The following is a 27238-nucleotide window of genomic DNA, read 5'->3' on the forward strand; positions in this document are numbered from 1 at the left end:
CGGATCTCATGAACAAGAGGGTGCCTAACTCACTAACCTTATTACTTGTGAGACCAGCACATTCATTCTTCAAGTGAGGAATAGAAATGTTACCATATAGGTCCTATCCTATTTTGATAATGACAATATTTTTGTATCTATCTTTACCCTGAGTTTGTATGCACGATCTCTTACGCTAAATGGAACAGACATATCCTTCTCCTTGGGTTGTGTATGGAGTACTCAAGGCAAATGAAGACAAAGTGTTTACATTTGTATTTTGATTGATCATTCGAGTCTTTAAATTATTATCAAGGTCTGTAATAATTAATGCATGACATGCATGGTAGGAACAAAAGCGCAAGACCTTAGATCAAACCCTAGGTCCCTACAACAAATCCTTGAAAAATTCCCTCTATTCAAAGAACATAATTCATTGGCAAACAGAGAAACCACTCTTAAGATCAGGACCCTAGTTGTAAGGTTCAAAGGACGTTCGGGCGACCAAACTTGTTGCATTGAAAACGTCCGGTTTACCGAATAGTTAAAAAGTCAAAAGTTTGACTTGGCTCGGGCACTGGGGGGCCAAATGAACGCATTATTCACAGGCAGCCAAACCACGAATAATAACTTTTGCCACCTTCCCTGGCGCCCGAAGCCCAACATGCAAATGGTACCCTAGGCGACCGAATAAGAGTATCGGCAACAGAACTATGACCTGGGCGCCCGAACCGCGAGCATTTTGAAAAATGCCTTGGTTTTAGCCACCCAAACCTGTTATCAGGTGCTTCGGAGTGTGAGAAATTCATAACTGTTTCAAGTTTGTGAGTGTTCGGGCAACCGAACCCTGAGGCCAAGCAAAAACTAACCACTAGGGTTGCTATGTTTTTAACTGTGGTAACTCGGTTAATTAGGTTAAAACGGTTTTAAAACAATTTAATCCCCTCTACCCCAATGGTTATTTTTTTGGGTGAAAAAAAACTATATATATGTGTTCTTAGCAAGATTAACAACCAATTTGTAAATTGATTAAGAAAAAATTTCCTCTGAAATTTGAAGAGAGAGAACTTTCTTCACATATAAGCCATATACTCTTCCCTTGCTTGTTCTATTTGCAAAATACGCTTTTTGAATGAGAGTATTCTAAGTGATTCCCTACACATCCTACTAGTGCGCTCTAAAACTCTTCATACTTGCAAATTTCTTGTGATGGGGGTTTTTTTTTTAGGAGTTAAGCCCAAAAGCTTTCCCGCTTGAGTTAATCAATATTCATTGTGGGGTGGGGAAACTTTTTATTAGCTTGTTGAGTCTTTGCATTTTGTATTGCAAGACTCTTAGGGCTTGAGCTTTGTAGAAAACTTTTTGACAAACTTGCTTTGAAAATATCTCTTGTGCTTAAACTTGTGAAAATCATTTTGAGATATTTTGATAATATCCTTGAGGAAATCTTTAAAACCCTATTTGTGGTTGATATATATTTATATATTCTTTTAAGATAGATTTATAATACACTTTCACACTTTGGTTGATTATTGACATTACCTTGAATTTTATTTCACATATTTGCACATAACTTATAGTTCTTATCTGTTTGTTGTGCATTGATTATACTGGTACAAATCTGCTTGTTGGAGAAACACAGATCATTGTACACAAAATCAGTAGTGAATATTTGTTGTATTCTAGGCGTGGCCTGAAGGGGTGAAATCTAGACCGGAGGGATTGTATGTAAAGGTTGATGTCAGCCCCGATAATTTGACCTAGTTGTAACAAGTGTCGCTCCACTCGTTAAGTGAGCTGTAGTGGAATTTTCATGCTTGCGAGCTGAGGCGGGGACGTAGGCATATTTTCCGAACCTTGATAACATATTTGGTGTTATCTCTACTTTACTCGCTTTACTATTCTATGCATGTTTGGTTAATTTACTTGTGCAAATTTAATTTGGTTGTATTTATCAGTTTATTTTATATGCACTAGATTGACCATAGGTTTGTGAAATACTCTGCTGCTGGCTATTTGACCTAGGAGAGAAAAACTTTAAAAATCCAATTCACCCCCCCCCCTCTTGGGATTATAGTAAAGTCAACAATTGGTATCAGAGTCAGGTCGCTTAGACCTAACTGTTATTCTGCAAAAAGATCAAAATGGCTCATCATATTGTAACCCCTTTTCCTGAGGGACCCTTTTCCACACATCCTCATGTTTTCAGCGTTGTGAATTACACCTTCTGGAAACAAAGGATGCGCATTTACCTTCAAACTGTTGATTGGAAGGTGTGGAGAGTTGTCTCTAAAGGAAATTTTGTTCCTATGAAAATTGAAGATGAGGTTAGGGTACCTAAGATAGAGGAAGAATACATTGATAATGATATGAAAGCTGTAAGTATAATGCAACTGCAATGAATATTTTATAATGTGGACTTGATGTAAATGAGTTTATCAGGGTTATGGCATGTTCTACTGCCAAGGAAATTTGGGATAAGTTTGAGGGTACTTATGAAGGTACTAGAGATGTTAAAGATAGTAGAATTGATATGTTGACTAGTGAATATGAAGCATTTAGGATGAACACTGGTGAATCTATTCAAAGCATGTACACACGTTTCACTCATATCACTAACTCTCTACATGCATTAGGCAAGATATATCTCACGTATGAGATGGTTAGGAATATACTTAGGGGCTTGCCACCTGTGTGGGAAGCTAAGGCTATTGCCATTGCTGAGGGTAGAGACTTAAAAGCTATGTCCTTAGACGAATTGATAGGGTCACTCATCATATACAAGTTGGCCATTAATGAGAGAGTAAATGAGCAAAATAGAATGAAGAAGGTGATTGTAGTGAACTAGAATCGAGGGATGACATGACTACACTTACCATAAAATTCAATAGGTTCTTCAAAAGGAATAGCAGGCCATATAGAAGGTTCAAAGATTCAGTATCTGAAAAGGGAGAACAAAGAAAAAGAAAAGAAAAATCAAATGCTCCCACATGTTTCAACTGCGGCAAAGTCGAGCATATCAAACTAGACTGCCCATTGCTTAAAAAGGAATCAAAGAAAATAAGAAAGCAATGAAAGTCGGCATGTCGTGGGACAAACAAAATAGCAGTGATTCAAGCACTGACAGTAGTGACTCCGAGGTTGCTAACCTGTGCTTGATGGCACATGATGATGAGTTATTATCATCCTGCTCTTTATCCTTTTATTATTCTGATGATGATCATTGTGATTCTGATAGTATGTCTACTTATAAAGAATTGCAGTATGAATACATTCACGTGTCAAAATTGCTAAATAAGATGACCAAGGAAAATTATTTTTTGAAAAAGAAATGTGAAATTTGGTCAAAGCTTGTTGAAATGGGAAAATCTATTCACTTTACTTGGCACGAAGAAAAGAATTTGAAAATGGCTGAACTTGAAAAAAAAATTGGAGGATAGCTCCAAAATTATCTACAAATTTACAGAAGGCCAAAATAATTTTGAAAAACTTCTCGGGTCCAAAGAAATTTGCTTTGTAAATGAGGACTCAGATTTAATGGAATTGGGAATGTTAGGTGAAATGATCTTTATATGGGATACTTTACTCGTAAATCAAAATCCTACATTCCACCCACAGAATTTGTCAGGCAAATAACATGTTATAAATGCAAACAAATAGGTCATATTCAGTTTGACTGTCCTTCTTGAAATAAACATGTGAAAATCAAAAAGGGGTGGAGAGTCAAAGGTGAACCAGGTGCTAACCCCTTTGGACCCAACATAATTTGGGGACCAGCGTTAGTTACTTAAATATTTTTGCAGGTATGCTTAAGGTTGTCCTCATCCAAGGACAAGTAGTATATGGACAATGGGTGCTCACATCATATGACTGATGATAAGGCCAAGTTCACGTCCATTACTCCCAAGGAAGGAGGGTTTGTGATATTCAGAGACAATGCAAAGGGCGGAATCATCGGAGTAGGCAAGGTTGGTTAGGAGCCTTCCCTTGTTATTGATAATGTCTTGCTTATTGATGGATTAAAACATAATCTGTTGAGTATTAGTCAATTGTGTGATAAATGTTATAAAGTATCTTTGAAAAAGATGAAATGCATTGTTGAGAATAAATCTGATAACAAAGTTCTATTTATTGTTGATCGTCATGAAAATGTGTACACCACTAGTTTAGTTAATTTAGCTTCAAAGCATGTAAGATGTTTTTCTGCTATAAATGAAGCAAGCTGGTTGTGGCATAGGCGTCTAGGGCATGCTAGCATGGATCTTTTGTCCAAACTTGTGAAAAAGGACTTAGTTAAAGGCTTACCAAAAAACACCTTTCGTGAAAAGTAAAATTTGTGATGCATGTCAAATGGCTAAGCAAACAAGGTCAAGTTTTAAGAAAAAGAAAATAAAATCCACCACTAGACCACTTGAAATGCTACACTTAGACTTGTTTGGTCCTAATCAAGTTCAGAGTCTAGGAGGAAAATTGTATGCTTTTGTAATTGTAGATGATTTTTCTAGGTTCACATGGGTACTATTTCTTTCACATAAAGATGAATCATGTGAACAATTTACTGGACATTGTAGAAGAATTCAAAATGAAAAGGATATAAAATTACACATATCAGAAGTGCTAAGGGAACTGAATTAAAAAATTATGGCATTGAGAACTACTGTGACCTAGAGGGTATATCCCATAATTTCTCTGCACCTAGGACCCCACAGCAAAACAATGTTGTAGAAAGAAAGAATAGGTCCTTATAAGAAATGGGTAGGGCAATGCTTAATGAACATAAATTACCCAAATATTTTTGGGCCGAAGTAGTGAACACTGCTTGTTATGTAATGAACAGAGTATTAATCAGACCCTCTCTTCGTGAGACTCCCTATGAATTATGGAATACCCATAGACCAAACATATCTTATTTTTAGGTCTCTGGTTGTAAATGTTCTGTACTTAAGGATAATAAGCACCTAGGAAAGTTTGACTTTAAATCTAATGAAGGAGTTTTTCTAAGTTATTCTCTTAACAGTAGAGTATACAAGGTATTTAATAAAAGAACATTAACTATTATTGAATCCATTAATTTTATCTTTGATGAATCTAATCATTTTTCAAAAAGAGATGATGAAGATGATATTGAAATTAGAAAAGGATTCGATAAGCTCTCCATTGAAAATAATGTAGATAAAAATTCAGAGATTAATGATAAATCCATTGAAGATAATGAAGTTGAAAATAAGATTCAGGATCTTCCTAGAGATTGGAAATTTATTAGGAATTCATCCGTTAGATCAAATCATATGTGAACCCTCTTGTGGTGTTGCCACACGATCTTCCTTAAGAAAACTTAATCAGTCATTGTGTGTGTGAGAGAGATAGAGCCAAAACTTTGATAAGTTGGTACCTAAAAATTGATCATGAGATTTAAGACACATAATTAATTTTTTAAAAAGAAATAATCCTGTAATTATTGACACAAGAACTTAATAATAGTAGCTGCATTTAAATTTTTGCAAGTTTAACCATAAAAATTTATCCCTAAAGTAGCCTTCAAGAACCTAACTGTCTAGAGACTAACAAGAGCTCAATGACCTGGAATGCGACAGGATGATAAAACCGCCCCTTCCACTAAGAAAAATACTTCTAACTGTTTAAATCTTGTTGTCCACAAGGGGTTGAAAATATCCATGACTTGACATGCAAGTCTAAGCCCAAATTCAAAACCACTTAAAAAAAGAACTTATAGTACTATCACTTAAAATAAGTAAATGTGCAAAAAGTACTGTTTGGTTTGAACAAAAACAAGTACTTATTGCAAATAATTACTTTTCCAAAACCACTTTTTGGGGGGGGGGGGACCCCATTTGGTTTGTGGAATCAGGCCTGGATTGGAATCAAATTTGACGTTGTGATTCCAATTCATGCATTTGGTTCACAAAATCAGGAGCAGAATTGATTTCTAGCTAGAATGCTAATTGCATTGCTTGGAGGATCGATGATTCTGCCTCTCACCCATGGGAATCACCATTCCATTCCTGCTCTATCTTTTAAAGACCATCCACAATATATATATCAATGCCAAAAACACACATCCATTAAATTACCCACATCACAATATCAAGTATACCCTAGCATCAATTCATCTCTACGCTCCTCTGCCTCACATCATCGACACCACCATATTTAGCTTCACCTCCCCCACAATATCCACTGCCACCTTACCTCCACCATCACCAGGTTGATGCAGAGGCAACATCAAGGGTCTGCAACCATGGCGAGATTAGAAGAAATTGAAGAGTCGAAGGAAGGGGAAGAGAGGAGATACAAGGGGAAAACTCACGCCCAATTCCAATTCAAATTCAACAATAACTGCTTATGACATTTTCACACACAATTTATAAGAAAGCCTCTTAACATGAAATTACATATGAACCCCTACAACTACATTACATCACAAACATACTCTTATCTTAGAATACACGAATGCTACAAACAGCCCCAAATACACATAATACTCTATTAATTAAACTAAACACATAATAAACTACTAACAAAGCCCAACAATTCCTTGCCTTAACTTTTCTTAATTATTCTCCAGTAAGTATCTTCCTAAGGTCTTGCTTCTTGTCCTACATCAACTCTTCCCCAATTAGAAAAAATTCAGTCTCTCAACAATCTTAGCAAACCCACCATTAAACCTTACATCCTACTCCAAAATAAATAAATAATAAATAAAAACTATTGGATCCCTTAACCTCTAAATGACAAAACCCCAAGAAGATGACCATATTAATTCTTCCCCAGCTCTTCTCTCCTTTGACACCAGCGTCTCCACCACCTATCCCCAAAAGCCCCCTGCCACTCCCATCCCCATACACCACAACTATCTCTATCTCTAGCCTGGCAAGTTGCCCACTGGATCTACATCCGATATAGACCCACTGTTTATTTTATTTCTATATATATAATTAAACTTAAACTAAAGTTGTATAATTGATGAAAATTCATAAAAAAATAATAATAATTTTGCAGTAGGAGTATTTTTGGAAAGTGACTTATTTTTTATTCCATTACAATTACAATTTAGAAATACCAAACCTAAGAATGAAATTTAAATCATTAATTGTGATTCCAAAAGTCATTTAGTGTGACTAGTTGAACGCAATAATGTCATTCCAAAACTAATTCAATTCCTACCTTTATTCCATTCCCAACCCAATTCCTTTCATGCCTAAATTTCATTCCCTAAACCAAACAAAGGGTATGCACTTTTTGAGATGTAATGAGGGATATCTTTCGGCTACTTATAAGTAACTTTTGCTCATAGGTAGTGGCAAACTAGTAACTATAATCACTTTCTAGTCTGGTTAGTAATTTACACTATTCTATCTCTCTCTGTACGAGCTCTCTCCCCTCTCTTCTCTCACCCTCTCCTCTCTTTTTCCCTCTAGTCGCTACTTCTAAGACATCATGCATTGCCAGTCCCCTCATTGCTATTCACCATCCCCCCTCTCTCTTGGGCCTGTGTCATTATAGAATACCAATAAAATTTTTAAAAAAAAGTTCTATTGGATAAAAGACTAGTCATGCTTTATGGATCAAAATGAAGGGCAACTAACAAACAACACACTCAAAAAGTATAAGTGGCTGAAATGTCCACGCTAAGGAGGCTGAAACGGGGGCCAAATAGTGCACCAGTGAGGAGAAGCAAGCTAGTCATTGTAAATGGTATTGGAGGAGAAAGGAGTAGACTTAAAATAAATTGGAATGAGGTAGTGAGGAAGGAATTAATAGCTCTTAAGTTAGTCAACGAAAATGCGCTCGATCACACGAATTGATGGGAAAGGATTCATATAGTCAACGCCACATAGTGGGACTTAAGGCTTGTTATTGTTGTTGTTATCAATACTAAGACACAATCACACTTTAATACTTTCGAAATTCAGTACTTTTTAAGAAAAACACTTTTTATTAAATGGTCGGAAATTGTCCCTCATTGTTGTTCAAATCACAACAAGATCCAAAAAAAATATGGCCATGGGTTCAAGTGTTTACGCTAATGAAAAGAGCAATCTTGTCGCGGTAAGATGTCAGCTTAAAATTTTGGGCGATGATAGAATCCTAATTGTTCCGAGATAGGCAAAATTACTTACCAGTGAAACTTGAGCAACTTAAAATACCAATATTTAAGACAACAACTTGTAACTAAAAGGGTACAAAAAGTCACTGACAGCATAACTATTTGACAATCTAGATTTTACACAATACATCCCCATGTACTCCTACACTCGTGCCACTTAAAAGAAAAATGTCAAACTAATGTACTAAGTTTTCATAGAAGCTTAACTTTTAGTTTACATTTAATGATATTTGTCTCCTTCGACGTGATCCATCTGCCTAATTAGTTGAAAGTAACTCTTTTATATATATATATATATTGCAAAACCACCATATAATGCACCAGGTCTAACATTTCATAGGTCGACTTAATTACATCAACGGGGAAAAACAAAAATTATAATAATAATAATAATAAGTTTTACCTAATGTTTTGAAAGGAGAAAGTGTAAGGTGAGGCGTTTTAACCCTTAAAAGGCGAGGCATAAGTCTTAAGGCGTTGGGGCGTAAGCCTTTTGAGAATTTATTTTTTAAGATAAAAAATTGTTAAATAAATTATATAAATTTAAAATAAAGAAAAAATTAAGAAAAACACAAATGTAGTGTAAAAAAGAAAAACTAGATGTACTTCGCAAAATACTTGTTGGCCATTCAAAAATTGCTAACTTGAATACATGACATAAATCATGAAAAGAGATAGTTATAACATTACAAAGTTCAAACTATTTTCATGATATAAGATTCAAGTCCAGTTATTTTCAAAAGGTTGAGGTTCAAGAATTTTAAAAATAAATTCATATTGTGACATTCCTTTTGTACAAACATGTAGTTAAAATTTTCTAACCAATTCTAACTTGAGAATCACGCACCCAAAATGCATAACCCTCGACTAAGAAGATGCAAAAGGCGTGCTCTTTGTAAAAAATGCATAAGCCTCAGCCTGTAATGCATTATCCTTTTTGGAATTTGATATTTTAGATTGAGCCTTAAGGCGTTTTAAGCATGCCTTGCCTTAGGCGAGCCTTGGTTGAGCCTTTTAGAACACTGGTTTTACCAACTAATCATAATGGTAAACCTAGCAAGCACTTCAAATTTTCATCTATCCAAGAAATTCAATTGACATTGTTGGCTGATACCAACAAATGAAGTTGATTAATTGTTTGCAGTGAAATCAACAAATGGTGTATTCTAACAATCTAATCCAATTTCAATCTTATACACCAAATTATGAGAAAACACCACACCTTAATAGTGAAGTACCCTCCCATTAGATTCAGAGCATATATTCGACCATCAACCATTTACTGTAATACTAAAGTTTACCAAAGATCCAAGACATACCAATGGCAGCATGTCCGACAGTGCATTCCAGACTATGAAGTCTCAAGTAACCATCGGCATCAGCTTGAGCAAGCACCGGGCCTCCATTAACACCAACTGGTTTCCACTTTAATCAAGATACCAGTTGCCTTGACCAGATGAAACAATTCAAGGCGACCCATGTCAGCATTCACATTGAAGAGTGGCATGCTTCCGGATCTAATGGGCTGAGCACTCTCTCGCACCGTATACGTCGAAACAACGAGAACATGGTGGAATGAGTCGTGCGGACATAACTCCATGGCGTCAGCGTTGCCGCCTAGATAGCAATGTGCACGTCCGTGCCCACAGCTCGACAATATTTGCTGAAAGGATTGCACTTGAGATTCCTATAACACAGACTCAACTAAATTCCACTTAGGCTTTCCTAGGTTTCAGAGCGAAAGAAGAACATGATCAAAAAAACCTACGGAAGTATTATGTTTTTTTACGTATAAATTTAATTTAAATTTTTTATAAAAAAATAAATTATGGGAAATGTGGATGTTACCCCATCTTTCATCACTTCAGTTTTCTACCCCGATAAATGTCATATTATCCATATTGCTCTATAAAAGGGCACTATCTTTGCATGCTTGTATACGTATTGCATGCTTGTATACTCACTTGCATGCTGGAAGTAAGGTATATAGAAATAAGAGGAAAGATAAAAGAGAAGAGAGATATCCTGCATAAGGCTAGTTTTGATATTTTGTATAAGGTCGATTTCAAATCATCTTGTAATTTCATTTGTGATAGTGAAGTTTCGATCTCATCCGCCCATGGAGTAGGTATAGTCGAACTACGTAAATTTCTGTCTTGTCTCTATTTATTTTCTACATATTTTATAACACGTTATCAGCACGAGACTCTAACAAACTGAGTTATTTCTTTAATTTTTATTTAATTTATTCATTTCTTGTAAGTTTTACTGTACAAGAATATAATATTTTTCATAAGAAAATATGTTAAAGAATACCAATTTCCAGAAGAGATGGTAAGATAGTCATTCCGAAGAATTAATATATTTAAATCTATCGAAGAGATAGTCCTCTTAAAGATGCAATATATTTAAATTTCTCGTCTACATATATAATCTCCCGAAGAGATAGACCTCCTGAAAAGGGTATATTTTTAACCTTTCGAAGAGATGTTAAGATCAACCTCTTGAAGAGGTGAAACGTTTATCCTCCAGATGAGGTAGTATATTTAACCTTCGGAAGAACGAAAAATGTGTTATATTATTAATCAATTTATTATTGTAAATTGAAATCATTCTCCTAAAGAGTATAAATTAAGAAAAATAATATAATGTTCCTAAAGAAACATATTTACTTAAGTACCACAGAAGGGTGAGAATAATATTATATTATTATCTCAGTTTTATTTCAGTTTTTACATTTTATTTTCTAAATTGTCTTATTAGTGTTAATTTAGTCAGATGTTGAACCTAAACAAAGTTGAATTTGTTCTCCTGGATATCAAAGACAACAATTATTTATCATAGATTCTTGATGTTGATATCCATCTAAATGCAATAAATTTGGAAAATACTATTTTAGATCGAAATACCGCATCCCTACAGGATCGCGTAAAAGTTATGATCTTCCTCCATCATCATTTAGATGAAAAATTAAAGATTGAATACCTCACTATTAAAGACCCATTTATCCTATGGAAAAATTTAAAGGATAGATTTAACCACGAGAAAAATTGTGATTTTACCAAAAGTTCGATATGAATAGTTGCACCTGAGATTGTAAGATATTAAAACAGTCGGTGAATATAACTCAGTCCTGCATAAGATTAGCTCGAAGTTAAAATTATGTGGTGAAAATATTACTGATGAAGAAATGGTAAAACAAACTTTTACTACTTTCTATCCCATTAATGTGTTCTTACAACAGCAATATAGGGAGAGGAAATTTACTAAATTTTCTAAACTTATATCATGTCTTTTTGTAGCTGAGCAAAATAACGAGCTTTTGATGAAAAATCATCAAACTCGCCAAACTTGTTTAACCCCATTCCTTGAAGTAAATATGAATACATCTCGTGATCGAGGATGAGGCCACAGGCATAGTTGTGGGCATGGTCATGGCCATGGTTGAAATAATCACTGGCATCAAGTGAGGCTATAATCCCCTAGAAAATGGATAACCCCCAGAAGATGGATAGCCCCCAGAAGCGAATTAATGATCAAAATCAGCAACCCATGCAGCATGAAACTAAATGTTACAAATGCGGAGGAAAAGGTCATTGGTCGTGTTCTTGTCGTACACCCAGACACTTGGTTATTAAAGAAGTTGAAAGTAATGTTGCTGATAATGTTGTTCCAATAGATTTTAATGTTGAACCATCAAACTCTATTTATTTTGATGTAGCTGATTTCCTTGTAAATCAAGATGAAAACAATGATGTAATGTTTTTGGATATATATTGTATTTTGATTATAAATAAATTGTTGTTATGATCAATTATAGTAATGAGTTTTAAAGTATTTGTTGTAGTGTGAATTGTTTTAAAGTTTTGATCGATTCTAAGTTATCTTTAGAAGAAGTTTGTTTATCTAATAGTGTTACAACGCACACAATTCTTCGAGATAGGAAATATTTCCATTACTTGAACAACCACTATTAAAAAACAATTTGTTCCTTTTAGATATGACCTTTAAGCATACCTTCAAAACAAAATTAAGTAATGTGTTTTGGTACCCATTCTTCCTTAGGTCGTAAGAGGTTAGTCTTCTTAACAACCTATTCAAACTTCATTTTTTCTTTTTTTTTTTAACCTTTAGCACCCCTAAAGGGGAAATAGTAACGAATATGACCCTTTCTCTCACAATATAAACAAGTTTTGTTTGCAAGTAAGGGATTTAGCTTAAGTGCCCTATTTTTATTTGATAAAGTACTTCTTTTGGCACAAAGATTAATAAAACCAATGTATATATGTGATTATAGCCCAAACCTTCTTTGTAGATCCTAATTCTTTGGGCTCTTAAAAGATTATTAAAATTTTCTTTTCCATTCGTGAATTCGTAAATAATTTTACTATAGTCCTCAATTATCTTTTTCAAGAGTATATTTTCTCCTATACTATTTTCAATTTGACTTTTTAAATTTTCAATCTCTACTTTTAAATGTTCATGATCCTTTTGAAAATTAGTTGTAAGCTCCTCATTTTTCTTTTTAAGGAAAACATTTTCTTCTTTCAAAGTAGGACAAAAAGAAAGTTCCTTTTATTTAAATTTTGCAAGTGTTTCCTCAAGACTCTTGCTCTTTCTTTTAACTAAAACTAACTCATCAAATAGTTTAGTGCATGCAACTTCTAACTTATATTCATCATCATCGGAACTCACCTCTTCTTGCTCGTTAGCCATGAAGCAAAAATGTGCCGCTTCCTCTACTTCATCGTTGGTGGAAAGTCCATCAATTTCGTCCCTAGTAATAACATTCATGGTATTGTAGTATCCTTGTCAATAATTTCCTTTATTCTTGTTCAAGTTCAAGGTACAATTTGTTATCTTGTGCCCAACCTTCTTGCAATTGTAGCACTTCATGCTATCACCTTTGCTTGGTTCTCCTCTTCCAACTCTTCATCAAGTATTTCTTGAACTTCCTAGTGAGTAATGCTACATCATCCTCACTTTCTTCATTATCTTCAATCATTCTTTCTGAGTATAATTAGATGATTTCAAGGCAACTCCTATTTCCTTCTTAGGTTTTTCTTGCTCTAATGTTGCGTTCTTCTTCTTAACTTCATAGGTCATGAGTTGCCCAACTAACTCATCAAGAGAAACCTTGGTTAGATCTTTAGCTTCTTCAATGGCTGTTGATTTAGTATGCCATGATTCGAGTAGAGATTGAAGAACTTTTTGCACATTATCTTCCATCGAATATATCTTACCATGTGCTTTCAATCCATTTATCATGTGACTGAAACGAGTAAACATGGATGTGATGGTCTCACCATCCATCTTGAACATTTTATATTCTTTTACTAACATATATATCTTAGACTACTAAACTTGAGATGTACCTTCATATGTGACTTCGAGCTTGTCCCAGATTTCCTTTGCAATTTCACATCCATAAATACGATTGTACTCATCATCACTCAAAGCACAATATAGACAATTTTTCATTTTGAAGTTAAGTTATACCAACCTCTTCTCCATCATTGTCAACTCCATTCTAAACTTTGGAATATCTTCATCCTTGTCATTTTTCTTAGTAAAGGAGAAGTCTCTATTAGTGATAATCTCCCATATATCAAGATCACATGATTGAATTAATGAAGATCGTCATTCGATTTTTGCATGAAGGGTAGTTGGTGCCGTTGAACTTCGGTGGTCGATCCATGTATTGCCCTTGAGAAAATGAAGTGTCCACCATATATGCCATTGATCTTTCCGCTCTAGAAGTTACTTCAATAAATTGAGCGTATTGCCCTGATACCAAATGTTGTCTTTAGTGTGGAGTCTAGAGGGGGGTGAACAGATTCTTTTGCATTAGAAAACTAATAATTGTATTGATAATTGTAAATAAACATTAGAAAACTAATAATATTATTAATATATTGTAATAATATATTATTTTTTTATATATTTATATTTTAATTATACGTTGAAACATAATAAAAGGCATCTTATAATTATAATGCTTATAATAAGTTGAATATTCAATGCGTACTTATTGTCATTATTTATTTTTAGATAATCAAACAGTAATTATGATCTTTTAACTGTAATATCAATGCTCATCAAATTCCCTAATTTTTTTTTTATAAAAAAAATACACTTGTGTATGAGTGCTTCGAAATTTCTAAATAAAATTTAAAGAATGTTTTAATTGAGAAAATAAAATACAGATATAAAATATAATAATATTAGATGAAGATTTAAAAGCTAAAATTTGAGTAAAATAATCACTTATTATAATTTGAATGTATATAATATATGTAATATGATATATATATATTTGAATAATATTAATTAAAATTAATTCTATAATTAAATAAACTTTAATAAAATAAATTAATATATTGATATTTTGGGCGGGATACAGCCCAGTTTAAATTCAGTACTTGGACCAGCTGGCAAAATCATAATTCACCTGGGACAGCTCGCGAAATCCTATTCGTATAAATTGTTTGAAGGCCACTATAATTTTGAACTCGCGCAACTCATCTCCACTCTTGATCCACTCTCATTTCTCCTCTGCTCATCAGCCCTAGCCCTGAAACTGTGTTCCTCTCTCAGTTTCTTCTGAGTTAGAAGCGGCATTGCTCGATTGTTCGTGAGGGAAAGAGGCTGAACCAAGATTAGCAGGGAACCCTCGGTATGGTAGATTATCTTCTTGTGGATTTTGATTCTTTTCTAGTTTCATTTTAGGTATGGTGTGCGGTACATTCGATCATTGATTAACTTTTGCTTTGTTATTTTCGTGCAGAAATTTCTCGCTATCATTATCCTCTGCACGTCAGCTTTGGCTCTGAAACTGATTTCCCCTCTCAGTTTCTTCCGAGTTAGAAGCAGCATCGCAACCGTTAGTGTGGGAAACAGGCCGAACCAAAATTAGCAGGGAAGCGTAGGTATGGAAGATTATCTTTGCGTAGAGTTTGGTTCTTTTCTTGTTACATGCTTTGATTATGTATGGTGTGCGGTATATTCAATTGGTGGTGTAAATGACGAGAGATTCAATTTCAAGGTTTTGGTGGTTTGGGTTTGATCGGGTTCGTCGAAAATGTAGCAGCTTAAAGAGTCGTTGGATTTTCAACTGGAGAGGGATTTTGTCCAGAATTGTTGAAGAGCTGGTGCAAAGGAAGAATATAGAACTAAAACATGTTAAATGAATTTATTTCACTGCCATGAAACCCCAATCTACCTTGATTCTACTACTAATTAGGGAACATAAACAAGGGATGTAGATAAAACTTAGCGATCTGTAAGATGAATTTAGAGAACGGCTACTGTTGAGTACATCAATTGGAAACGTGAATTAATCATCGTGTTTTGAAATCTGTCAAGGCAGGCAGTGTGAAGGCATGGTTGACTTCATTTGTGAACATCTCCCAACCATCACCACAATCACATATATATTTCCAAAAAACCCTTCTCTGATGCAAACCCCACATCCACTTGCCCGCAAAGCCTATAAGTTATGGAATGTTTTCAATCCCCGAGCTCCCAACCCAACCTTTTGATAGAGGATGAAACCAACGCCAAAAAATACCCAGATGGAATGTCCTTTGCATCCGAGACTCAGAGTTGCCCAGACAGTCTCTTTGCTGCTTCCCAAGCCCCAAAGGAGCTGCCCTGCAATGCCTAGTTGAAAGCCTGCTTCTTCCATCCAACAAGTCTTCTTTCAAATCTGTCCATAATACTAGCCTTGCACCATTAATCGCTTGAATGAAACCCAAAAAAAGCAGGGGAAAAACCATTTAGCGTTTCATTGATGAAGATAGAAAACCAAGAAGAAGACACAGAAAATGATCCCATGGATCCACTCTTATCATACTTGTCACATTTAGCCCTGTTTGAAACTTTTTAAAAAATAATTATTTTTTCAGGAAGGTACTTTTTATAAGTACCTGTATCAATAAGTAGCGTTTGGTTTATACTTAAATAAGTATTTATTTCAAAAAGTGCCTTTCTAAACTACTTTTTTTAAAAAGGAAATTAAGTATTTTTTCAAAAATTAATTTTTTACTTATTTGACAAAGTACTTATAATAAGTAATTTTAGACTACTTTTATATGTGTACTTTTTCTAGATAGTACATTTCTGTAAGTTGTTGTAAATGATCAATTCGAATATAAAATAAAAACCTAGAAAATGTGGTTGTAGGCCTTCTCTATGTTCATTTTGTATTATTGAAAAAAAGTTGAAAATTTTGTGGAATTGTTTAAAGTATACGTATATGACCATGTGAACAGTTGTGGAGTTTGTAGACGCATATTATGGATCAAACATAACTGAATTTGTTCTGTAGTATTTTCCTTTTTTCTTTGAACAAAAATATTAATTTCAAATGAAAAATTTTGCAATTTTCCAGGAAGAAAATCCTAGTCCAATGATAGGATTTCCTTAATTTTGTGAAATTGTTTAAAGTATACCCTTATGATCATGAGATTTGCCGTGAAGTTATTTATATCCTTAGGCTTTTGTTTACAAATCAGTAATTATTTCAAGTTATTTTTGTACTTTATTATTTTGTATGTAGGGTTAGCCTCTTACCTATTGGTTGGTTCCATTGATGATCTAAATCTTTGAGTATAAATATAGCACACATTTCCAAACAATCATGCATAAAATTAAAAAGATTCAACTGGGAATAGTCATCAACTGGAGTGACTTGATCACCTTTTATAAATCTAACCAAGAAAACAAGCACAAAAGACTAAAATAGCTTGAGGTACATAGTGGAAGAGGATTCATCATGTTTTGCTCTTTTGTATTTAAATTTATTGTCTAAATCGGATTGATTTTTTGTGACTTTGATCCATTTGAATTTGACATGCAGAAAACATTGCTGGCCAAGAGGATGCGTACCAAGAGGTTGCCTACCAAGTTGCTACGTAAAGAATTGAAGGTGAAGCAGTATATTCATCCATATTCACCTTCAGTTCTTTAGGTAGCGTCTTGGTAGGCAACCTTCACAAAGCACACTTTTTTCTATACCATTTTCAACATCGCCTGCTTGAGAGTCCTCACAAATTCCAGAGTGTGAGCAAAAGCAACCTTGTCTTTGAAAAACCATGACTACACAGAAACGGGTCTACTTTGTATGTTTGGAACATAAAATAAGAAATCCTAGCAAATGTGCTTGTATGTCTTCTCTACATTCATTTTGTATTATGAAAAAGTTTAAAATTTTGTTAAATTATTTGAATATTATGAAAAAAAGTTGAAAATTCTTTGAAATTGTTTCAAGTAGACATATATGATCATGAGATTTGCTGCGCAGTTTGTAGACCCTTATTATGGATCAAACTGAGTAGCCATATCACCTTATAAAAATAATCAAGAAAACAAACACGAGCAGCTAAAACAATTGATGTGCATAGTGGAGGAGGAATCATCATGCTTTACCCTTTTACATTTAACTTTATTGTTTAAAGTGGATTACTTTTCGTGGCTCTTGATCTAATTTGAATTTGAAGTTGCAGGAAATATTGGCAACCAAGAGGATGCCTACCAAGAGACCGTTTGAAGAACCGAAGGTGAATGTGGGTGAATATTCTACTCTACCAGCTAAGAAACTGAGAACACATTTTAGCCCCAATTCATCGTAAGACCCTATCTACTCTTTCGCTTTTTTCTTTTCTTTTTCTTTTTATTATTTGTTGGGGTACAATTGGATTGATGTTTTATTTAGTCCAATTTTATATCTTGTCACGATCTTAATTATTTATTTCATTTATTAATTTCTTTTGTCATTTTAGTTATTAGAGGGAATAAATTTGTATCGTGGCATTGATAATTGCAATTTTACATCATATTTGTAATTTTGTGTTTATGTGTGGTCACTTAAGCTTATGCTGATGGATGATGTATTAAACTTCGAGATTCCAACTGCAAAAAATATTAAAAGAACAAAATGTAAGAGTTTTATTTATTTGAATGTAGTTGCAAAACATTATGAAGCATAAAGGACATCGACTTTTAGAAATGGAATCAACTATAGCCACATACCCCTTATGGGTTCAGTTGACTTATCATTTGTTTGTTTTTCCCATGCAGGAGTTCGAGATTAAGGGAATATTTATTTGCACTAAATAGATTCTATTTAGAGGGTCACTCTTAATTGGTTCATTGTTAAGTGAAGTAGTTATATTTTGTTGCCCCTCTTAATACCCTTCGAATGGCTCTCTTTCCTAGCGATGGTTTGCTGCTGCTTTCATTGAGAACAATGTTTTTTGTAATTATCCCATCTCATCTTGATTGTAATTTCTCATACGATTAGAGATGGTGAACTCAATTTATTGTGTTCTCCCAAAAAAAACTATTCTAAATTTATTGTAATTATAGCTTATGATATTTGTTCTATACGTTTTCAGCTATACTGTTCCATGATGTATAAATTTGTTCTTTATTTTTGAGATTTGTATGTTCTATTTTTTTTTATATTCCTTTTCTAGTTATTAGATATTAAAGGTTCACTTGGATCAAGGATTTTGTTTGATGAAAGGGAAGGATCTCTCTATATTCAATATTTAAAAAACCTTTTCTATACTTGGAAACTAATCTTCAATGGATGTGCTCCTTATATATTATGAATTGTTGATAGCAATAGCAAAGCAGTAGCAACAACAGAGTGCAGTAGCCTAAGCCTGCAACAGTTTGTTAGTAACAACAGCAGCAAAACAGTTAGCAACAGAAGGCTAATTTAGTTATAGTTATAGTTTAGTTATTAAGTTGTTAAGATTTCTGTTATAATCTTCTTGTATATATATTCTCTCTTGTAAACTCTTATTGAATTGTAATGCAATAGAAATATTTTCACAAATCTTGATATGGTATCAGAGCAATTTTATTTTCTCAAGCCTCTCAAGTGGCCGATGCTTCAATTTCATCCTCTCCTTCATCATCAACCAATGATGATTTTATCAATTCGTATTGTCTCAACAATTCAAATCATCCAAGTGCTGTGCTTCTTTCTCATGTTTTAATTGGAGACAATTATCATGCATGGAGTCGATCGATGCTCACTTCTTTGAATGCAAATAATAAAATAGCTTTCATTGATGGATCTCTTCCTCAACCACCAACTTTTGATTCTCTTCGCTATCCATGGAGCTGATGTAATAGCATTGCTATCGCATGGCTTCTCCATTCAATATCTAAAGAAATCATAGCTAGTGTCATCTATGCAACCATAGCTCGTGCAATTTGGTTGGATCTTAGTGATCGTTTCTCTTGCAGCAGTGGTTCTCGAATTTTTCAACTCGAGAAAGCTATCTTAGATTTATCTCGAGGCCAATTTTCTATTACTCAATATTATACTCAATTGAAGGGTTATTGGGATGAACTTCAAAGCTATCATCCTTCTCCTTTTTGTTCTTGTGTTCCTGCTTGTTTTTGTGGTGCCATACAATATGTTATGGATTTTCAACATTATGATCATTGCAATTTCTAATGGGATTAAATGAATCCTATAGTCACATACAGGGTCAAATTCTTTTACTTGTTCCTCTTTCGCTAATCAACAAAGTATTCTCTTTTGTTTCAAGAAGAGAGTCAACGACAGATTACAAAGTTCCATCTGCTCCTTTTGATTCAGTTGCAATGATTAGTTCTTCTGTTCCAACATCTTCCACACGTAGAAACACAAAGTCTTTTGTCAAGAAAGATTGTCCTGTCTGTTCGCATTGTGGTATAACAGGTCACATTGTGGAAAAATGTTATAGGCTGCATGACTTTCCTCCAGGATACAAATTTACTAAGTCCAAATTTACAGCATGAAGTTCAGCCAACAATATTTCTATTGGAACTACATCTGATTCTCCATCATTGCCTTTTACTCAAGAGCAATATCAGCAATTGTTAGCCCTCATTCAGCCACTAGTTTCGTCAACTTCAGCAGTCACTGGTACTTCTTTAATTCCAACACACATGACAGGTATTCTCTCTCATCATTCTTGTTCTTCTTTTTTTATCCTAGTCACAAGCTTTTGCTTCGCTTAAGGGTAACTCTCCTTCCACTTCATGGATCATTTATACCGGGGCTACAGACCACATGGTTAACTTGGTTACTTTCTTTTCTTCCATTACATCCATTGTTTCGAGATTTATTTTGCTTCCTAATGGTATTCAAGCACTTGTTACTCATATTGGTAACATTGTGCTTTTTGATTCTTTAGTTTTAAAGAATGTTTTGTGTGTTCCTTCTTTTACATTCAATCTTATCTCTGCTAGTAAATTGATTTTAGATCTTTCTTGTTCTTTCATTTTTCTTTCTTCGTTTTGTTTTATAGAGGACCTACAACGATGGAGGACGATTGGCTTGGGGAAACTGGTTAACGGTCTTTATCATATGATGTCACCTTCTGTTTCAGCTCCAAAGTCTCTCATTGCGACCCATTCTTCTTTTGATGTTTGGCATAAAAGGCTTGGTCATCCATCTGATTCCAGACTGTTATTACTTTGTGATTTGCTTTCTTTTTCTTCTTTTAAGTCTACCAATAATTGTCCTTGTAATATTTGTCCCAAGGCTAAGCAACATCGCTTGCCATTTCCTTCAAGCACTTGGGTGACTACTTTTAATTTTCAGCTTGTTCATGCTGATATTTGGGGCCCTTTTCTTGTGCCTTCCTTACAAGGATTTCGTTATTTTCTTTCCATTGTAGATGATTTCTCTCAATGTACATGGATATTTCTAATGAAAAATAAAAGTGAGATACTTATGCATCTTCATAATTTTTTTATTCTTGTTGAAAATCAGTTTAATACATCAGTCAAAATTCTTGGCACTGATAATCGGTAGGAATTTCTTATGTTTGATTTTCTTGCTTCAAAAGGTATCATCCATCAATGCACTTGTGTTGCTACGCCTCAGCAAAATTTAGTTGAGCGAAAGCATCAACATTTGCTTAATGTTGCTCGTGCTCTTCGATTTCAAGCTCACTTTCCTTTATCTTTTTGGGCAGATTGTATTCTAACTGCAGCATATCTTATAAATCGAATGCCTACTCCTATTTTGTCTAACAAATCCCCTTTTGAAGTTCTCTTTCAAAATTTCCTTCTACAACTCGATGATCTCTTACTGGTTTTTGTGTCTTTCTTGGTTCATATCTAATTTCCTGGCGTTCTAAAAGGCAAACTACAATATCTAGATCCTCTGCTGAAGTTGAGTATAGGGCTATGGCGTTTACTACTTGTGAGTTAGTTTGGTTCATCTGTAATCTATTGCTCTATATTGTGACAACCAAGCTGCTATGCATATTGCGTCCAATCCAGTTTTTCACGAACGCACCGAACATATTGAAATAGATTGTCATTTGGTTCGGGATCATGTTCAGTCTGGTTTTCTTCATCTGCTTTATGTGCCTTCGCGTCATCAACTGGCATACTTCTTTACCAAAGCACTGGGTTTGGATGTCTTCCATCATTTACTTGCCAAGTTGGGCATAATAAACATACACTGTCCAACTTGAGGGGACGTATTATGAATTGTTGATAGCAACAGCAGCAACAACAGAGTGCAGTAGCCTGAGCCTGCAGCAGTTTGTTAGTAACAGCAGCAGCAAAATAGTTAGCAACAGCAGGCTAATTTAGTTATAGTTATAGTTTAGTTATTAAGTTGTTAAGATTTCTGTTATTTTCTTCTTGTATATATATTCTCTCTTGTAAACTGTTATTGAATTGTAATGCAATAGAAATATTTTCACAAATCTTGATACAATATAATTCCTATTAGTCCAGAATACTTAAGCTGGCTTAGGCAGCAATTATATGTCATTTTTGAGGGCTTAGGAATCTTTGAGCATTTTTCTCCAAATCAAGATTCTATAGCCACGAGTATTTTACAGAATATCATAGCTCAATCTTTTAGTGTTTCATGATTGCTTTGTTCTCTTCCTATTAGTTAGTTTATAGATTTTCTTTTCATGTTTCTTGATGTATTGACTTGGTTGTTTTTTCTCTTACGTTAATACATTCTGTTATTTTCTTCCAAAAAAGGAAAGAAGAAAAAGACAGAAAGAAAGAAAGAACGAAAGAAAGATCAAATGTTAATGATGTATAAAATCAATTTTTAATTCATTGATTTTAAATTTCTTTTCTTCTCATTTTTACTTTGTAACCAAACAAGAAAGGTGGATTCTTTTTGAAATTTTCTTTTCTTTCTTTAGTATTTTTAAAATTTCAAATGGAGCCTAAAGGTTAAAATGATACAAATATTTTAGGCATAGGGTTTAAGATTTTTTAGGGTTATTAGATGTCTACAATAGATATTTTTTAGCATTCAATGCTTTGAATACCAAGCATTGAATTAGGAAAGATCGTTCGTGCTTTGAATTTGACTTCAAAACTTGTGTGAACAGGTAAAAATTATTATTATTATTATTATTTTCAGTCAAATGACTTTAGTGAAATATGTCCTTATGTATTCTAATTTCCTTCTGTATCAATCACAATATAAGTTTTATTAGCAACTGGTAAGTGCATTCGAACTAAATTTCCTCTTTTTCTCTTTGTGACAAAATCAATTTAGTGCGGACAATCATACTTAGTTAAAAAAATACTCTGAGAATAAAAAATAAATAAATACAAGTTTCCTATATTCATTAAAATCAATGAGAGAAAATTGCCGGAGAGGTAATCACAAGAATTACTTCACTAACTTTATTTGGCTATATGGTGAAGTCATTAGTTTTCATTTTTCACTCAAACAAAATGATTGAACAAATATAAAGTATAGACTTTAATTTTAAAAGGATGAGGAAGGAATGAATACTCAATTTAAAATTTTAGCATGAAACTTGTTAGAGTGCTCGAGGGAAGAGGGGGAAATAAAACCTGCACAATTAAAATTTGCCCTTTCAATTAAGAAGTCATTTGTTTTTGTATGCTACAATTTCAGGTTCAGGGACATCCTTTTCTGTCACCTCCAAAAATTCTTTTTTTTTTTTTCTTTTTCTTTACAGAATATTATTTTTCCCATTTACTCAAAAAATTTTAGTACTTCAAAAATTTTCAAAGTATAAATAGGCTTGCAAACCTATCAATCCTTTTCAAAATTTTCACCTAAACTTTCATTTCTCTCATACATGTTTTGGTTGAACTTGAGTAATCAAAATTCAATACCTTTTAAATTTCTATTTCTCACGAAAGCCAAAGTTTTTTGGAAGAATGGCTAGGATTTAAAAATATGATTAATAAATTAATCACATAGTCATTTAAAAACAGATTCCAGCCTGGCCCATTCCTATGGTAACTCAATTTCGTCCACTCCCATCAACTCTCATTACAAAGTTGCATCATACAAAAAATTTTAGTGGCACCTAAAATCGAGCTCAGCGGGCTCAAGCTGAAAGGTTAAAAGCACAAACTTCACTCTTTCTATCAGGAGCTTGAGCTTGGATGGTACAGACGATGACAGTGAAGATGAAAATGGTGATGATGTACATTTCTAAGTTCAGAATAGGAATGATGCAATAGGCACAGTTCCCTGCATAGCAGCAAGCGAAAATGATGATGATGCAATACGAACTGGTTTGCAAAATAATGCTGTGAGAAGTTGAATTTCACCAATTAAAAAAATAATAATAATGCAGAAAATATGAATGAATAAATTGTAGTGCAGAAGGATATTGAGATTAATGCAGAGGGGTTCAAAGTGCTTGCAAAGAACAATATAAATCCCAGAACAGAGCCTATGTATCAAATGATTTAATGGCTGATGGGTAGGACCAAGATTACACCAACTTGATGAAAAATGCTAAGAAACAAATCCAAACCCAATTTGCAGACTTTAACAAGCAAAGGAGAAGCAAAAATGAAGAAGGCTGGGGAAATAGAAGGCAGGACATGACAGTAAATATGCGTATAGGTTCATAAAGACTCTGGAATAATGTTTAAATAAAGAAAAAAAATAGAATACCTCCGTGCAGTTCACATGCCACACGCTCAGGAGAGAACAGGAGAACTTTGTTGGCAGATCAGGAGAACTAACTTTATGTTGATTTTACAATGTTGCTGGTTCATAACTTTATGTCATGTTTCAAACAATTTTAAATAAATAAATTATATTTTTAAATGAGTAACCCGTTTATTAAAACAGACGGGTATGGGTTTACATGGTTGTGACCCGTTTAACCTCGACCTGATTACGACACGAACCCGTTTTGCCCCCAATACCCAAAATGCAGCCTGAACTGCTGGACAAACTACTTTGTGGGTATATAATTATAACCACTGTCATTCCTCATCAGCCCGTCCGATCAAACTTCCTATTTAAGTTTAAGCCAACCCTGGGATGGGTGCTTCAAAACTTCAAAGCTATTGGCTAAGGAGTATCTAGTCCGCCCTTTCCTTCAGCTACCATAGTGGTCTGAGAAAACTCTTTTCTTCAACAAATCTGTAATTCCTCTTCAAAAATATATATTATTTCTCCACTGCCAAAGCTGCCAAGCTGTGACTCTGATTTGTTCAAATTAGCCTTTTATTTACTAGTATTCAAACATTTCAGGCCAGCAATATCCCAACATTTATGATAAAACAGACTAGGGATATATTCCATCAGGGCCAAGCCAAGAGTTTAATACCATTAATTTGAAACACAATTTCTCACGTAAAAATAACTGCACCAGTTAGATGCCTGTAAGGAATAATGGAATTAAAAAAATCAATGCCTACTTTTTAAAAAATAATAATAAAATGGAATAAAAATAAACACAAATGGAATGATATTGGATATAAATATCAACATTCTGGCATCTACACCCCTGCAATGCCTTGAATTTCTTGCCATGCTCTTTTGAAGCCAAGTTTCTTCACAGCCTTTTCAGCTCTTATACTGCTAATCCTAGTTTCTAGGAGAATCTCCATATTCAGGTCATGACATGCATTAACTTCTTAGTTCTTTCAGCATGCAAGGAGATCCCTTATCACCTGCACTTCTAAGATTCCAAAGAAGGTCCTTCATTGACAAGTTAAGAAAAGAAAAGGACGTGGACTATGTCCTATGCCAGGACCAGTCAATTTCCATTAATCCCAAACCAACACAAGTATAATTTTTTTCACCTCCTCACTCTTTACTGCATATGTTTTCTCCACCATGGAGTCTGCATTCTCATCCTCATCTCTAGGACTAGCTGAAGGCTTCACTCCATGCTCTAATGAATCGGGTGGTCATGGAAGCAATGAAGTTTTCACCCAAAGCATCCATAATTTTCCATCTCTTCTGATTAGACTTTAGCATAACCTCCCATTGTTCATTAGATCACCTGTGCAAGAATTATTTGTGTTCTTAAATCTCAACTCTTCAATCAAAATTTTAGCTGTCTTAAGATGGCAAGGTTGGAGCACGCCCGGCCATAGCAAGAATCTCACACACAAATTTTAAATGCATAAACTGATTCATAGGCTATAGATTTACCTAGTTTGTGCTAAAATTGAATTACTAGAATGGAAATACGTATGATTTAAATTTTCAACCACAAAGAGGATGTTCATAATGACTTACAAAACTAAAATATGCGACCATGACTTGAAAAGTTAACTTTTACATCTGCCATGTTTGTCTTAACATATGAATTTGCTTATTAATATTTAGTACGTGATTTATAAATTGGACACATGAGAGTCAAATGTAGAAATTTATATATATAAAAAAGCTAATTTCCATTTATGAGTGGAAAAGTCAGTGTGCATATGCCAAAGACTTCCCAAATTTAAAGAGCTAAAAAATATCTTCATGATTGATCTACCAGTACCTTTGGTTTTGCATAATCTAACCTCTGTTTTGTTCATTCGAAGATTCATTGTGAAGATGTGAGGAATTAGTGCAAAACTGAAAATATGGTAGGAGTGTAAATCTGCTCTGTTCATTAAAAAATTAAGAAAGTCAATCTCTGTCATTCTCTCTCCTTATTAATTATTGCAATTACAGTAAATCAACAAATGAAAATCTATATTTTTTCCTGATTTTATAATCTTCAAACATTATGTATGTTTCTTTTATAGCTTATTAGCCAGAAGTGCGAATGTTTATATGTTTTACCATTTTAATTTGGAAGCCTAGCTGCTGCAAGAAAAGTTTGGGTACTGATTATTTTTTCTGTTTGATTATGCATGCTTGCAGAGTTTGTAATGCTAGGAAAGAAAACTACAAGATGATTTCAGGATCATTTTACATACCTAAAGACAACCCCTCAAAACCTTATGGAGAAGATGCTCACTTCATTTGTGCTGAGGAGCAGACCATTGGTGTGGCAGATGGGGTTGGGGGCTGGGCCAAGAGAGGTATAGATGCGGGCGAGTATGCTAGACAGCTCATGAAGAACTCTGCTATTGCAGTAATTTTTAATGAGCCGACAGGCGACGTTGATCCAAAAAGAGTTCTAAATCAAGCTTACGCAAGTACCAAGGCTGAAGGATCATCCACAGGTTGCATAATTGCCCTTAAAGGCAAAGTAAGCACACTGACATAGAAATGCAAATTCACTTCTTAATTACTTAATAGTTTCTAAAAATATTTTTACAGGAAAGTTAATTAACTAATCAAAATAAACACATATGCTGCAGTGTATACATGCTGCAAACGTGGGAGATAGTGGATTTATGGTCTTCAGAAAGGGTGAAATGATATTCAAATCACGAGCAATGCAACGTGGTTTCAACCGCCCATACCAGCTCGGAAATGGAAAAGGATGTGATCGTCCAAGTGATGCTGAGGTTTGTCATACTATAAACTATGCTTTAGTTGAAGTAATTCAAGATTGATTATTAATTTCTGAATGCATGCAAGAGTATTGCTTATTAAATTCTGAATGCATGCAGGAGCTGGTAGTAGCAGTAGAACCAGGAGATGTCATTGTTACTGCAACAGATGGATTGCTTGACAACATGCTCCAAACGGAGATGGAATATATCATAAAGCACTCTGGAGAAAAGGAAGGGCCTCAGCAATTGGCATGGACTTTGGTGGCCGTCGCATTTTACAATTCGACAGACAAAAATGCAGATACGCCCTTTGCAAGAGCTTCCAAGCATGCAGGACACAACCATAAAGGAGGCAAAATTGATGATATAACAGCTGTCGTGTCCTATGTTTTTAGCGAGTTAGATTGA

General features: G+C 34.2%; 1 protein-coding gene and 1 long non-coding RNA gene across 3 annotated transcripts; both read left to right on the forward strand.

Annotated features, from left to right (window-relative positions):
• The first annotated feature begins 14606 nt into the window (after positions 1 to 14606).
• On the forward strand, positions 14607 to 21838 carry LOC131146526 (uncharacterized). 2 transcript variants are annotated; one of them, XR_009134392.1, is made up of 6 exons: positions 14607 to 14783; positions 14895 to 15036; positions 16968 to 17036; positions 17614 to 17735; positions 17980 to 18046; positions 18188 to 18554. It is a non-coding gene; the product is annotated as an uncharacterized LOC131146526 (long non-coding RNA). The 2 variants fall into 2 exon arrangements; XR_009134391.1 differs by lacking the exons at positions 17980 to 18046; positions 18188 to 18554 and adding an exon at positions 20422 to 21838.
• A 3618-nt stretch (positions 21839 to 25456) lies between these two features.
• Positions 25457 to 27238, forward strand: LOC131145815 (probable protein phosphatase 2C 55). The gene is made up of 4 exons (XM_058095000.1): positions 25457 to 25464; positions 26250 to 26580; positions 26693 to 26842; positions 26948 to 27238. The coding sequence occupies exons 1-4, from the start codon at positions 25457 to 25459 to the stop codon at positions 27236 to 27238; spliced, it is 780 nt and encodes a 259-aa protein (XP_057950983.1).

The sequence above is a fragment of the Malania oleifera genome, chromosome 13 (assembly GCF_029873635.1).
Source record: "Malania oleifera isolate guangnan ecotype guangnan chromosome 13, ASM2987363v1, whole genome shotgun sequence".
In the NCBI taxonomy this organism is placed as follows: Eukaryota; Viridiplantae; Streptophyta; class Magnoliopsida; order Santalales; family Ximeniaceae; genus Malania; species Malania oleifera.

What these genes read in the sequence shown, in the direction of transcription:
- LOC131145815 (XM_058095000.1), top strand. An exon ending in TAATTGCCCTTAAAGGCAAA is followed by an intron (nt 26,581 to 26,692) that starts GTAAGCACACTG and finishes CATATGCTGCAG; the next exon opens with TGTATACATGCTGCAAACGT. An exon ending in ATCGTCCAAGTGATGCTGAG is followed by an intron (nt 26,843 to 26,947) that starts GTTTGTCATACT and finishes GAATGCATGCAG; the next exon opens with GAGCTGGTAGTAGCAGTAGA.